The sequence below is a fragment of the Diabrotica virgifera genome, chromosome 7 (genome assembly GCF_917563875.1).
Source record: "Diabrotica virgifera virgifera chromosome 7, PGI_DIABVI_V3a".
NCBI classification, from domain to species: domain Eukaryota; kingdom Metazoa; phylum Arthropoda; class Insecta; order Coleoptera; family Chrysomelidae; genus Diabrotica; species Diabrotica virgifera.
Window position 1 is genome coordinate 214763047 of NC_065449.1, and position 15748 is coordinate 214778794.

Sequence of the window (15748 nt, forward strand, 5' to 3'; positions counted from 1 at the left end):
TTTTATGTACCAGTAGTTTTCGCTTTTTTGTCTAATAAAAGTACTGACACTTATTTCAATTCTTTTCGCATAACAGTGGCGCACCCAGGGAGGGGTTTTGGTGGTTAAAACCCCTCCCAGGGCATAAAAAATATAAAGAATAGTAGGAAAATGTAACTTGCCATTCAGAAACAATACAAAAAAAATTCAGTGCCCAAGCGAAGCTAGGACAAATAATCCCGGAAAAAAAATCTCCACAAATTATCTCTGGACAAAAAATCCCCAGAAAAAATCCCTGGACAAATAATCCCAGGACAAAAAATCCCGGACAAATAATCCCCACAAATTTTTTTGGACAAAATGTCCCCACAAAAAAATCCCGGACAAAAATCCCCAAGAAATATTTGCTGCCGAATAGTTCTCTAAAAATTTTCCCGTTAATGCAATCGACTCAAATGATTGTCAGAGTCAGTGCGTGAGAGCTATAGCAATCGGCATGAAACCGCTTTTCGGCACGAAAATAATGATTAGCAATTAAGATTAAGCATGAATTGTAATTTCGATTACTAAATTTCGATTTTCAATTCCATGCTGAAAACTTCAAATTTAGATGACAAAAGAGTGTGAGTTTTTTTCAAAAATAGTGGAAGATATGGGGAATGCGCTAAGACTGTGGGAACCATGTTGTAATTATTCGCTTAAATCTTTTACTCACTCTGCTTTTAATAACTATGTTCAAAACATTGCCTATTCGTGATGAGAACTGCTGGTCCTGAAAACGATAATCTTGTTTGTAATGCACAAACCTGTTACTTTTTGCGAATTTAACGTCAAAAATATTTAGTTATTATCATTATCAATGGCGTTATAACTCTTCGAGTATCCTTGCGAGTTGTTTACTATTGCCTCCCATGTGTCGGTCCTGTGCCACTATTTCCCATTGTCTTACTCGCATTTTCTCCAGATCTTCTCGACTGCACCTTTCCACCTTTTTATAGGCCGTCCTACAGACTTCCTCCCACCTGGCCTCTCCCCGAGCAGCTATGTCTGGCTTGATTTTTGGATAAATTTTTCGCATGGCATATTCTAAGGCCAGGTTAAACAACAATGGGGACAACGGATCTCCCTGTCTCAGTCCAGAATTTACGCAGAAAGCATTTGATATTTCCCCACCTCTTCTAACTTGTGCAAAGAAGTTACTTATAGACATTTGCGTTACCGCAGTTAGTTTCTTGGCTACGCCCAGCTCGACCATTGTATTCCATAGTGACCATAGTGTACACAGTGTAGGATAACTAATTGAATCATACGCCTGTTTGAAATCTATAAAGATCTGATGCACGTCTTGAGTATACTTCCATTCCTTTCAAGCATTTGTCTAATAGTAAATATTTGATCAACAATCGATCTTCCGGGCCTGAAATCACACTGGTAGTCACCAACTATTTTTTCGGCGTATGGTAGTAATCTTTTGAGTAATACATAACGAAAAATATTTAGTCATCAGTTTCAATTCACTGCAAGCAACATTTCAGAAACATGCTTCAAAAGCTATGTCAAAAACCTGTGTTCTGCGTTTTCATAACAAAGCTAAACATTCTTAATAGCGCAAAATTTTTTCATGGATGCACACAGATAATAGGTAATGTTTTGAACTTAGTTATTCAAGTGAGCAAAAGATTAAGAGAATAATTAAAACATGATTCACACAGCTTTAGCTTATTCCCCATATCTTCCACGATTTTTGAAAAAACTCACACTCGTTTGTCATGTAAAAAGTTTTCGGCATGTAATTGGAATTCGAAATTTGGTAATCGAAATTACAATAATTCATGCTTAATCTTAATTACTTTTAATCATTATTGTCGTGCCGAAAAGCGGTTTCATGGCCATTGCTATAACTCTTATGCACTGAGGCTGAAAAACATTTGAGTCGATTGCGTTCACGGGAAAACTTTTAGAGAACTATTCGGTAGCAAATATTTCATGGGGATTTTTTGTGGAAATATTTTGTCAAAAAAATTTTGTGGGGATTATTTGTCCGGGATTTTTTTGTGGTGATGTTTTGCCCGGGGATTTTTTGTCTGGGGATTTTTTGTCCAGGGATAATTTGTGAGGATTTTTTGTCAGGGGTTATTTGTCCGAACCCCGCCCAAGCCAACCCCCCCCCTAGAGGAAAATTCTGGGTGCGCCACTGTCGCATAATCGAGGAAAAATGTAGGTCGTTAAATTTAAAATGAATTCAAAAAATATCATAATAGATTTTGAAAAGGGATTCACAATGCTGTGAAAGCATTGTGGCCTGAATAAAAAATAACTGGTTGTCGATTGTAATGTGTTAAGCTTGGTATCGCAAAATCCAAAGCTTAGGTTCAGTTTCTGAATATAATGACAAAAATTCCGATACTGGGAAATTTTTAAAACTATTTTTTGGATTAATTTTTTACAATCAACGAAAGTTGGAAGTTGAATTATTTGTGAAAATCCCCGATGACAAACGCGTAAGAATTTTACTGACTTCATAGTTGAAAACTATTTGGAAGAATCTAGGTTTTCCCCAGAAAGGGCCAGTAGTACAAATAGTATGTGCCGCACTTGAAATACATGCGCATCATTTCAGTGTGTTTTAAATTCTAGTTTTTACTACCCACATCCGAATATTTTCAACTTTTTAAATGTCATAATGGGTATTCAATCCAAAAATATGTGAAAATAAAAAGTGCGAATAACTCGTGTTACGAGAGCAATGTAGTTTAAATAAAATTAAAGAACTGCAAGATAACAAATTACAGAATTAAGCGTTTATAACTCCCCATTAGGTTTAGTTATTATGTTATAGTATTAGGTCTATAAATAGGTATGGTAAATATGTACGTATTTACTAAAAAGTATGTTTTAGTTAGTTTATAAAAAAAGTTAATTATATTAAATAATGTATAAATAGAGTAAAAAATATTTGATTTTTGTGTTCTCTTAAAAAAATTTAATTTATGTTCTTAAATTTGACCCTCGTGGGATAAATACTACAGTGTTCGAGTGAAACGAGCAGATCATTATCTGTTAACAACTATAAACCGTTTATCCCTTTTCGTAAAATCCGTGAATTGAAGGTCCCCGACCATTTGTGGCACCTTTAAGAAACTCTATTTCTTTAAGATTTTATTAAAATACAGGGGCAATAAACAATAATCCCGACTCAAGACGTGGTCTGAAGGCAGGCGGCAGGTATCGACAGCCTGCAAAACACAACGTGACACAACCGAAGGCCGGCAATTGCAACAAGGGTTGTAAATTCAGGTTTTTCCTACTGATAAACATTACCATTATAAAAATATACTCTAATCTCTTTATATAGAGGGAAATAATTAGGTCATTAGGTGAATGTATAATGTTAAAATTGGTATCCGTTTGAAACTACATTCTACATTCTGTTAAAATTTTAAAGCAAAAAATATAGTTTCATTCTTCACATCTTTATTTATTTCAATGTACATTTTATTCGAAATTGTTTGGTTCAAATTATTACTACCAAAAAAGCAAGACCAGCAAGACTCTTGCAGCAAGACCAAGACCAAGAACAAGACCGGCTAGTGCAAGACCAAGACCAAGACCAAGACTGCCTTTTAGCTGCAAGACCAAGACCAAGACCAAGCTTGCAAGAACAAGACCAAGACCAAGACTAGCTTGGTCTTGGTCTTGTTCTTGTTTTGCTCATCACTAGTAATATTATATAATTCTTCTCTTCTACAGGCACCAGATATTCCCAATATCATTGCGACCTACAAATTATGAAAAAATCTTCATTAGAGTATTTCTTTTACCTAAACTAGCTTATATTACCTTGTGAACTAGAAATTCTTCATCCGGTGCTTCCATCAGAAATTTTTCAAATTGCTCCCGTGTAAATATGCTCGCTTTCTTAGGCCTATAGCCAACATTTTTCTCTTCAAATACGCGATCAAAGCTGAAAACTTGGAAATATCAATGCCATCATAAAGAAAAACGGTGGATTTAATCATTGAATATTCTGCCCAGAGGCTTCCAGGAGCTTTCAACTGCATATGTCTTTGAACGAAATATGCCAATAGAGTCTTTTCTTCGATTCTTAAATTCGTGCTTTCGCACCATTTTTTAAAACTTTGGTAGATATTTTGATAACGGATTTTGGATTTTTCGGGAATAATTGCGGAACACCCTTCTTCCCAAGCCCGTTCAATTTCTTCAAATTCACTTTCGCTCATATTTTAATTTATAATAATCAAAATTGTACTTAAAATTATTGACAACTAAATAAAAACTCAATTCTCCATTGTTGTTATGCACCCTAGTTACTACCTAACAACCAAAGTATCTATCTTGATAAAATGAATGAAACTAGTCAATATGACGAAAATGTTTAATTTTATAATTTATAATGGTATCAATCGTGCAAAAAACGTTATAAGCATGTCGAACGTTAAGGGTAACCGATCTCAGACAATAATTGGAGTCGTCGCTCCGCTCCTCCTCCAAACAATTGTCTTCGATTTCGATCGGTATAAAACCCTTACCGTTTTCCATACTTAATATACTATTATATGTTTACAAAATAGGCCTGGATGCCATGTGCCAAAATAACATGATTAATAGCAAGCTGAAAATTTGTTAATAGCTTAACTGTGTCTAGTCGGACAACCTTTGATGTATGGGAACACTCGAAGAGGGGAAGTTTTAATTGTGGAACAGGTTAAAAATTTGGAACGACAGACTACGAAAACGTTCCATTTATTTTGTCGCACAGAACTTCCAATTGATTTGGTACCGTTTGATTAAACTCACTTGCAAAAATCAGACTGGTATTTATCACCAACTGGGCATTTTAATGAGTGGAACACGAAGAACATGTCAAACGATAGGAATCATGTTGGCTGGTAATAGCAATCTGATATTTGCATGATACTTTAATGAAAGGGTACCAGTTGGAAGTTCCGTCCGACAAAATACATGGAACGTTTGCGTAGTCTGACGTTCCAAATTTTTACCTTGTTCCACAATTAAAACTTCCCCTGTTCCAGTGTTCCCGTCCATCAAAGTTTGTCCGACTAGACACCCTTAAGATATTAACAAATTTTCAGCTTGCTATTAATCAACCTTTTTTTGGTACGCGGGATTCAGGATTAAAAACCTTATAATTTTTTAACTCTTAAGGTAAGATTCCGACAACTACTGCATACGTCAGTTGCGGTTGTCGCCGTGACAGACGTCACTACTTTGCACTATTAATTTGTATGAGACTTATTCTGACATCTGACTGCAACTGCTGTTCGGCAGAACGTCAGTTGCTAATAATTATACAAACTAATAGTGCAAAGTAATGACGTCTGTCATGATGACAAGTGGAACTGCCGTCTGCGGTTGCAGTCTGCCGTCTGTATTCTTTGTCGGACCATTAACATCGAAGTAACACTCCTGAGTAATACGTGTAGTTTTAATTCAAAATTAAAATCTTAAAAAATCATGGATTACATAAATGTTGAAGTGTTCAAAACGTTTTCGGACATATCAGTCCATCCTTAGTGAATTCTTATACGTGCTTAATAGTTCCAGAACCAAACAGTGGTTGGATTTAAAATGCAATTTACATTGTAAACGGCTTTAAATTGGGACATGTTGGCTTTTAGTGCACCCTAATATGGCACACCTAGTTTAATTGTGCTACAACTGCAAAAAATTCGAATTTTGGGTTAAGGCTGTAAAATATTGCCTATATAATGGCCCATCTAATGCAATACAGCCTGAACTAAAATATTGTTTTGGATAAGTGTAAAGTTTTTGGAGGTTTTGAAAATGCAATATGGCCATAACTGGGAGATGTGGCGATAATATACACTGCCACAATACAACCGATGTAATTCAATACGTTCAATACGGCCACAACTGCAAAAATCAAGAGAGATATGGCGATAATATACACTGCCACAATACAACCGATATAATTCAATACGGTCACAACTGCAAAAATCAATTGATTTTTTCATTATATTGCCGCCGTATCTCCTAGTTATCGTTTTATAAATGACTTTCTTCACAATGCAATATCGCCATAACTATCAAAATAATAATAACGTTTTATTTCTAATAAATTGTAATAAGATCCAGCCAATAAGTGTATGTATGGTACATTCCATGTCAAATCACTCAGGCAAAAAATTTTGAGTCTCCGATTTGTCTGAAAATTGGTATATAGCTTCTACGGGACGTAAAAATAAGATATTTAAGGTCAAAAAATCTTCTTCTTCTTTTTTTCTCAAAATGTTATTTTTTGCGACTTTACAGTGATTTGGTGTTTATTTAAACAAATTTGCATTTTCTGTCGCAGAGTATCAATGAAAAACATAATATTTTAATAGAAGAGACTCAAACATGTCATTATATGGCATTATAACAAGTTATTTTGATTCAAAACAAGGTTTTGATCAAATTTTATAGTGTAGAAAACGTTAAAATACCGTTTTTTACATTTTTCTCCATTCCCAAAATATCTCATCATCGATTTGTCTGAAAATTTGCCCACAGATAGCCAAAACATTGAACTTTAAGAGGTTAGAAGGATTTGAATTATATTATAATACCAAAAAAGTTACATGCAGTAATATCAGACTCAAAAATATATTAGTCCAGTCGGAATAGCATTTGACCTTGCATGCCGAGCTGCCCAAAATTTTATTTTTCTAATCTTTAGGGGAGTCAATATTAGCCTAAATTCAAAATCACGAATGAATTCCTCCGTTAGGTTATCCGCCATCTTGATTTTAAAGGATAAACTGTTTTGCTCAATATCTCCGCCATTTTTAACTTTTCGACAAAAATGGTAGAAACTGAAATTGTTCCAAATAAATCGTATTTACAATTATTACAATTTTATTTAACAATTTTTGTCGTGAGGTCGATATTTTCGTGTTAACTTTACTTACAGTAGACGCCTATATTTTTGACTATGATATTGCATGTAACTTTTTTGGTATTGTAACATAATTAAAATCCTCCTCACCACTTAAAGTCCTATATTTTGGCTATCTGTGGGCAAATTTTTAGCCAAATCGATTATGATGTAATTTGGGAATGGAGAAAAATGTAAAAAACGGTATTTTAACGTTTTCTACGCTATAAAATTTTGTCGAAAACTTGTTTTGAATCAAAGTAACTTGTTATAAACCCATATAATGATATTTTTGAGTCCCTTCTATTAAAATATTATGTTTTCCATTGATACTTTACGATAGAAAATGCAAATTTGTTTAAATAAACACCAAATCACTGTAAAATCGCATAAAATCACATTTTGAGAAAAAAGAAGAAGATTTTTTGACCTTAAATATCTTATTTTTACGTCCCGCAGAAGCTATATACCAATTTTCAGACAAATCGGAGATCCAAAATTTTTTTTGCTCCAAAATTGAGTGATTTGAAATGGAATCACCCGTATAATTTGCTACCTAAATTGTAATTTTGAAGCCAGTAATTCTCAAAATAAATTATTTACAGGGCAAAACGCGTGTTTTGCACTTGTGGCACTATTGAACTAGGTGTGCGATATGTCTGTGTAGATTTTGGCATTGGATCCGACCATCACTTGTAACACCGTTGCCGTATCCTCTATTTTTTCATACTATCACGTTATAATTCTTTGTGATAATATATTTGTGTGTGAAATGTATCATTTGTGTATTTTAGGTATATTTTAATATGTTATGTATAGATAAGTTTTTACTTAATTATTTTAAATCATTGTGAAGTTTAACTTGCTAGGAACCTTCTAATATTGTGTAATGTGTTAAAAGTAAGTAGTTTGGAAACACCAATTAAGTAAAGTTTATTATGTTGTTTTCACCAATTTTGAAAAAATGTGAAAACATTGAATTATCCACGTCTGTCTGACCGTCCGTCCGTCTTGTCCGTCCGACCGCGAATATAACTCCTCCGTCACTATAGCAGGTAGAATGACAAATGAGGTGTCAAATAAAAGCTTATAATCCAAGGATGGTACTAAAGGTGAGAAATTTAACTTAGGCTGTCTGTCCGTCTGCCTGTCCGACCGCGTATATAATTTCTTCGTCACTATACCAGGTAGAACAACAAATGAGGTGTCAAATAAAAGCTTATAAAATTCCTCACCTTTAGTACCATCCTTGGATTATAAGCTTTCGTTTGACACCTCATTTGTCATTCTACCTGGTATAGTGAGGAGTTATATTCGCGGTCGGACGGACAGGCGGACAGACAACCTATGTCAAATTTCTCACCTTTAGTACCATCCTTGGATTATAAGCTTTCATTTGACACCTCATTTGTCATTATACCTGGTATAGTGACGGATGAGTTATATTCGCGGTCAGACAGACAGACGGACAGACAACCTAGGTCTAATGTCTCACCTTTAGTACTATCCTTGGATTATAAGCTTTCGTTTGACACCTCATTTGTCATTCTACCTAGTATAATGACGGAGAAGTAAACGTTCTTATTCTATAATTCTTGTAGGTACATTTAGCATTGATTGACATTATGAAAAAAATATAGAAAACAGCATGGCAACACTGTGACGCACAAACAAGATTCAGCTCTGCGTTACATGGGGTGCACTAATATCCAAGATGTGCTAAAATTATGGGTGTTTTTTTTATTACCTCTCCATATTTGACTTCGGTATCCTTTTGCTCTGCTTCTTGGCGTTTTATCCGCATTCTGTATGCTACTACTTTTGCCTTTTTCTCCATCTATATATTATGTAATGAAGGAAGATCAAAAGTGACCTCTATGGAGGTAGTCCACATCTCTCCTATTATGATTAAGCATGCTTGGCATTAGCCTGCTTGCACTGGCAGTTAGTATAGTGCGCCATACGTAATCATAGGTGTAATTAGATAATATATAGCTATACGTCTGTTTGGGATTCATATCTCATGTTTTGTTCAAACTGAAATTTTTCTTTGTTGGTTATTAGAAAAACAGTTAATAGAAAACGAAAACATGTATTGTTTCGGAAAAATCCCACCAAGCTTATATTTTTCTAAAACTTTTTTTTTTAGTTTATAAATATACATGTTAAGGTAAAAAGCTCTACTTAAAGATTTAGCCGCTAATTTTTATTAATTGTTTAAACAATAACAATTGTTTCGTATAAATGATTTTAAAAATGTCGCTGAACTTGTGGCAGATTGACAGTTAGCCTACGACCACATATGTGTTGACCGGCTGGGGAAAGAAGAGGAGACGGATTGACGGACGTCTGTCAGAAGATTTTAGAAACTTAGAATACAACTGTCATAATTTTTCTTACTTGTTTTAGTATGTAGTTTGTTGTAAATAAACAAATAAAATAGTTTAAAGTGTGCCCCGACTACTTTGCAGCCCGCAAACCGGCCACATTGGTGACCCCGAGAAAAAGACTGTAAGTACAAGGATTTAAAGACGACATTATGACAGATAACGACCAAACAATGCCAAACGATAATGCTACACCATACGAAGGCAATGATCACCCAATAATTGCACGGGTAGGCATAAAAGCTCCAGAGTTTTGGCGCAATGAACCAGAACTATGGTTTCTTCGGCTGGAGGCGCAGTTCCGACAAGCCAAAATAACATCTGACAACTGCAAATTCGATCATACTGTTGCTAGTTTAAACAGTGACATACTAATAGAAGTGGCGGATATTGTAAAGAATCCAACTGCTGGCAATGCCTATACACAACTGAAAGCTCGCCTTCTCGAAAGGTATGGCATTAGCTCAGATGAAAGGATCCACAGATTAATGGAGCTCACTCTGGGTGACTTAAAACCCACTCAACTACTCCACAGAATGCAAGCTCTGGCCACGGATAGCATTAGTACACAAGTTCTAAAAAATTTTTGGTTGGACCGCCTACCACCTTCGGTTCGAAGTGTTATATCTGTTCTTGATGGAGATCTAGAAGAGCTTGCTAAGAAAGCCGATAAGTACCTCCGATGTTCCAATTTTCCAGTCATGGCTGTTACCGAAAGCTCTATCTTAGACAAAGCAGTGGCTGCATTGAATGACCAAGTGAGCGCTTTATCCAACAGATTAGCTGTAGCTGAAGAACGGCAACAGATTCAAATGGTCAAGAGTGCCAAGTCATCATCTGACGAGCAGTGTTACTACCATCGAAGATTTGGTGCACAAGCAAAGAAATGTAGACCACCCTGCAGTTTTACAAAAAACGACGAAAGGGCGCAGTAATGGCGGCAACTGCAGCCCCTCACATACCACGCCGCCTCTTCATTACCGATAGTGTTCTCCAACTTCAGTTCCTTATTGATACAGGGGCAGACCTGAGTGTGCTTCCACGTAAAATCTGCACTGCGACTCGGCCCAGCACTGTATGCCTATATTCTGCCACCGGATCGTGCATCCAAACGTATGGGCAGAGACAACTTTCATTAAACCTTGGTCTAGACCAACCTGTAACATGGACTTTTGTAGTCGCAGATGTCACCACACCCATACTAGGAGCCGATTTTCTTACACATTATGGCATTAGTGTTGACATGAGAAACAAACGACTAGTAAGCTCAAATATGTCAAGCAGTATTACCTGTGAGTCTCGTCGTGTTAAAGTACCAGAAGTAGGCCTATCCACTGCCCATCCTTACCATCGTCCGGCAGCCACTATACCAGAGGATACTGAAAGGGTCCAGCACTATATTGAGACTCGAGGTACACCAGTATTTTCTAAACCACGAAGACTTCCACCAGATCGTTTTCAAGCTGCACGAGCAGAATTCAATGAGCTGATGCAGGCAGGCATTATCCGACCATCAAAGTCATCATGGGCTAGTCCGCTTCACTTGGTTAAGAAGTCCAATGGACGATGGCGAGCCTGTGGAGATTTTCGCCGTCTAAATGCCATGACCAAACCAGATCGCTACCCAATACCGCACATCCAGGATTTTGCTAACCAGCTACATGGAAAGAGAATTTTCTCTTGTATTGATTTGGTACGTGCTTTTTACCAAATTCCAGTCCACCCGAAGGATGTACAAAAGACGGCTGTAATAACCCCCTTTGGACTTTACGAGTTTCTTCGAATGCCATTCGGTTTGCGAAATGCTGCCCAGACGTTCCAGAGGTACCTCGATCACCTTTTTCGAGAATGCCCATATGTGTATGTATACATCGACGATATTTTGGTTGCCTCGGAGACTGATACCGAGCATGAGAAACACCTGGCATCAGTACTTCGGATTCTGGAAGCAAATGGACTTCAAATCAATAAGGATAAATCAAAATTCCGTGAAAGTGAAGTAAACTTCCTGGGTGCCACGGTCTCCCCAACTGGCGTTCGTCCATTGCCGGCTAAAGTAGGCGCAATTCGCAACTTTCCACAACCTACGACCTATCGACAGCTACGAAGGTTTATGGGTATGCTCAATCTCTACAGACGTTGGTTACCAAATGCTGCGAATGAACTAATGCCATTAACCGACTTACTGTCTCAGCAAAAGAAAAAGAAGCAAGAACTGACATTAACACCAGCAGCTGCAGCAGCTTTCTCCAAAGTCAAAGAACTCTTGGCCGCGTCGACTGAATTGGTTTTCCCAGCACCGAATGCCCAATTGAACATGTCAGTTGATGCCTCAGATGTTGCCATCGGCGGTGTTTTGCAACAGCTTATAGGTGAACATCTACAACCCATCGCTTTCTTCTCTAGAAAGCTTTCTAAGACGGAGCGAAACTATAGCACTTATGACCGAGAGCTGCTGGCCATATTCAGTGGCATACATCACTTCCGCCATTTTCTTGAGGGCATGCCGTTTACCATTTATACTGACCACAAGCCTTTAACGTTTGCCTTCCAACAGCGACATGAGCGGCAGTCCCCACGACAGATACGCCAACTAGAATTTATTGGACAATTCTCGACCGACATTCGACATATTCAGGGTGCAGCCAATATCGTTGCCGATTGTCTCTCACGACCCGAAGTAGACGCTGTCACAACACCCATTACGATTGACTATAACCGGCTATCCGAAGCTCAGACTACAGATGAGACTCTCCAACAAACTCTGAACGATCCTGCTAGCTCCTTACAACTTCAGCGAATAGTTCTACCAGATAGCCAACGACCTATTTATTGTTCAGTCCAAGATGGTCGTATACGAGTTTATGTGCCAGCTGTGTTCCAGAGAGACGTTTTCCTGAAGTTCCACACGCAGTCCCACCCAGGACATGCTGCTACATTACGAATGATTGCCGAACGCTTTGTGTGGCATAACATGAATCGCCAAGTCAAGCAGTGGTCACGAGAGTGCATCCAATGTCAACGTGCCAAAATTGGACGTCACACTGTTACACCTGTGACACCTATAGGAATGCCAGACGATCGATTCGCACACATACATGTCGACATTGTGGGCCCACTTCCAACAAATCAGAACTTTCGATACCTGCTCACAATCATCGATCGTTTCACAAGATGGCCCGAGGCCATACCTATCTCGGAAATTACAGCCGAAGTTGTTGCGCAGAAGCTCCTTGAGGGATGGATATCTCGGTTTGGTGTGCCAGCAACCATAACAACGGATCGAGGTAGGCAATTTGAGAGCCACTTATTTCGCCAGCTCAATAGATTGCTAGGTGTACAACATATTAAAACCACTGCCTACCACCCACAGTCAAATGGATGTATTGAACGTTTCCACCGAACCCTTAAGGCTGCTCTCATCGCCGCGGACACAGTATCGTGGGTTGACGCCCTCCCTCTGGTCATGCTAAGCCTTCGAAACACTTTCAAACAGGACATTGCGTGTACAGCCTCCGAGTTAGTGTATGGTAAACCAATATGTCTCCCTGGACAGCTGCTTGTCCCTAGTGCTGCTACACCCGACGAGCATAGTTTTGTCCAACGACTACGTCAGACCATGGGAGCATTGCGGCCTATACCGACGAGCAACCACTCAGTCCGCACTGCCTTTGTCCATCCGGATCTGCAGACTACGAGTCATGTGTTTGTGCGGACTGATAAAGTAAAGCCTCCGCTTACACCTCACTATACCGGCCCGTTCAGAGTGTTGGAACGAAGTGACAAGTTTCTAACTGTAGATGTCAAAAATGTTCCTCAGAGAATTTCCATGGACCGACTCAAGCCAGCATATATTCCAGCGGCCCAACAGGTGCAGGAAGAACATGTATAATATGCCAACCGTCTGATGAGTAACACGGTCAACATTGCCGTTCGAAACCAGTAGGTTCTTCACTGGAGGGGAGCCCTGTGGCAGATTGACAGTTAGCCTACGACCACATATGTGTTGACCGGCTGGGGAAAGAAGAGGAGACGGATTGACGGACGTCTGTCAGAAGATTTTAGAAACTTAGAATACAACTGTCATAATTTTTCTTACTTGTTTTAGTATGTAGTTTGTTGTAAATAAACAAATAAAATAGTTTAAAGTGTGCCCCGACTACTTTGCAGCCCGCAAACCGGCCACAAACTCATCATTTTATTTTGATAAAATATGTTTCTATTTTGTTTTTGATTATGCTGAATACGAATATGGCATGACAGTTTGAAAATTCAAAAGTTTTGAGTTCTTATACAGTAGGTATGTCTGCGTAACTAGGAACCATATGTAATGGGAAACTTTTTTATTATCAATTTTACGAAAAAAATTATTCTTCATAAAAGGCTCTGCATACTCTAAAATCCTAAAATCTAAAACTCAACCATCAGATATCAAATTTTATCAATGTTATATAAAGTATATCAAAATATGAATTTTGTTAAAGAGTAAAGTACCTTTATATTTCAGAATGTCAAAAATTGTTATTATGAAAAGTTGTTTGGAATTAAAAACTATGTTTTAATATGCATTTACATCCTGCTAATTGAAAAAGAAAATGCAAATTTTTCTCAAATTACGGATACCCAAGATCATTTTATTAAAATTATTATAAATATTTTTATGCAACCATCAGATATCAATTTTTTCAATTTTATACGAGGTATGTAAAAAATATGAAGTACCTTTAAAGTTCACAATATTTCAATTAGCAGGATGTAATTGAATATTGAAACATAGTTTTTAATTCCAAACAACTTTTTCTAATAATATTTTTCGATATTGTGAAATATAAATGTCTTTAGTCTTAAAAGAAATTTATATTTTTTGACAGGCCTCATATAAAATTAATAAAATTTGATACTTGATGATTGCATCTTACATTATATACGATGAAGAGTATTTTATAAAGAATAATTTTTTTTCGTAAAACTGATCATAAAAAAGTAATCAATAGGTTCCAAGTTACGCAGACATACTGTATAAGAGCTCAATTTTTTTTAACAGTTATTATTTTTATAGCTTGTTATTAAATGTTCTTTAGGTAAGTTGTACAGAAAAGAGTTTTGATGCCTTTGTACAAACGTTTTTTTAATTGATATTTTTCGGTTTTTGTATTACATTTTTTATCTTTCTCAATTTTCTCAAAAAAAGTTGTATATCTTGTTTCTAAAGTAAAATAATGTGGCGCATTTCAAAGATTGCATGTTAATCTTTAAAAAACACCTCTATAAAATTATTGTAATGTATCTGTTCAAACATGAGTAATACCCCCTTCAAGTGGTAGTAACACTGTAAAACTACGAAGTTTTCAAAAATTACATTTTTTGAGATGCCAAAAACCCTTACGAACGAAAGTTATTCCGAAGTGTATAAACAATATATACGCTTTTAAAGGTTCATGACCACGTTTTTGGCATTTTGGACCACAGTCCGCGGTATCATTTGAATTAAATTTTTGAGATTTTTGAAGTTATAAAATCAATGGGAAAATCCCAATGGTTGGCTGTATACCATAGTTTAAAAAACTCAGAAGCAAAAACTTCAAATTGTATTCTGGTATAAAATCGTTTATTAAAACTATCTAAAAAGTCATCCAAATGGATTGCAAAACGTTTTCGTTCTAATTCAGAACATCTTCAGTGCCTAGAATGAAGTATTTCCACGTTAGATTAAAGCAAAAAAGTTAAAATTGTGACTGTTAGAAAGAAAAAACATGTGGGAATACTTACATTCTGCAGAGTAGTTTGAAACTAGCACACTATTTAATAGTGCCTAGTGCCTTCAGTGACTAGAATGAAGTATTTCCACGTTAGATTAAAGCAAAAAAGTTAAAATTGTGACTGTTAGAAAGAAAAAACATGTGGGAATACTTACGTTCTGCAGAGTAGTTTGAAACTAGCACACTATTAAATAGTGTGCTATTTAATAGTGTGCTATTTAATAGTGTGGTAATTTAATAGTGTGGTAAGTAGAGTAATTTAATCTAACGTGGAAATACTTCATTTTAGGCACTAGACACTATTAAATAGTGTGCTAGTTTCAAACTACTCTGCAGAACGTAAGTATTCCCACATGTTTTTTCTTTCTAACAGTCAAAATTTTAACTTTTTTGCTTTAATCTAACGTGGAAATACTTCATTCTAGGCACTGAAGATGTTCTGAATTAGAACGAAAACGTTTTGCAATCCATTTGGATGACTTTTTAGATAGTTTTAATAAACAATTTTATACCAGAATACAATCTGAAGTTTTTACTTCTGTATGAGGGATTTTTGAAGTTATACTTCTTTAGGCACGAGGGTAAATTTCTTTTTTCCCTGGAAAATGCGCACACCAACAGTATGGTATTAGTCGCTCAAACGTTATACGGGATCTGAATGGGTGTTAAAATCATCTGTCAATAATTGTTCAATATGGAGATTA

General features: G+C 36.6%; 1 protein-coding gene across 1 annotated transcript; it reads left to right on the plus strand.

Annotated features, from left to right (window-relative positions):
- Positions 1–9437: 9437 nt before the first annotated feature.
- On the plus strand, positions 9438–10220 carry LOC126888710 (uncharacterized). Its single transcript, XM_050657090.1, has one exon. The coding sequence runs from the start codon at positions 9438–9440 to the stop codon at positions 10218–10220; it is 783 nt and encodes a 260-aa protein (XP_050513047.1).
- The last annotated feature ends 5528 nt before the right edge of the window (positions 10221–15748 follow it).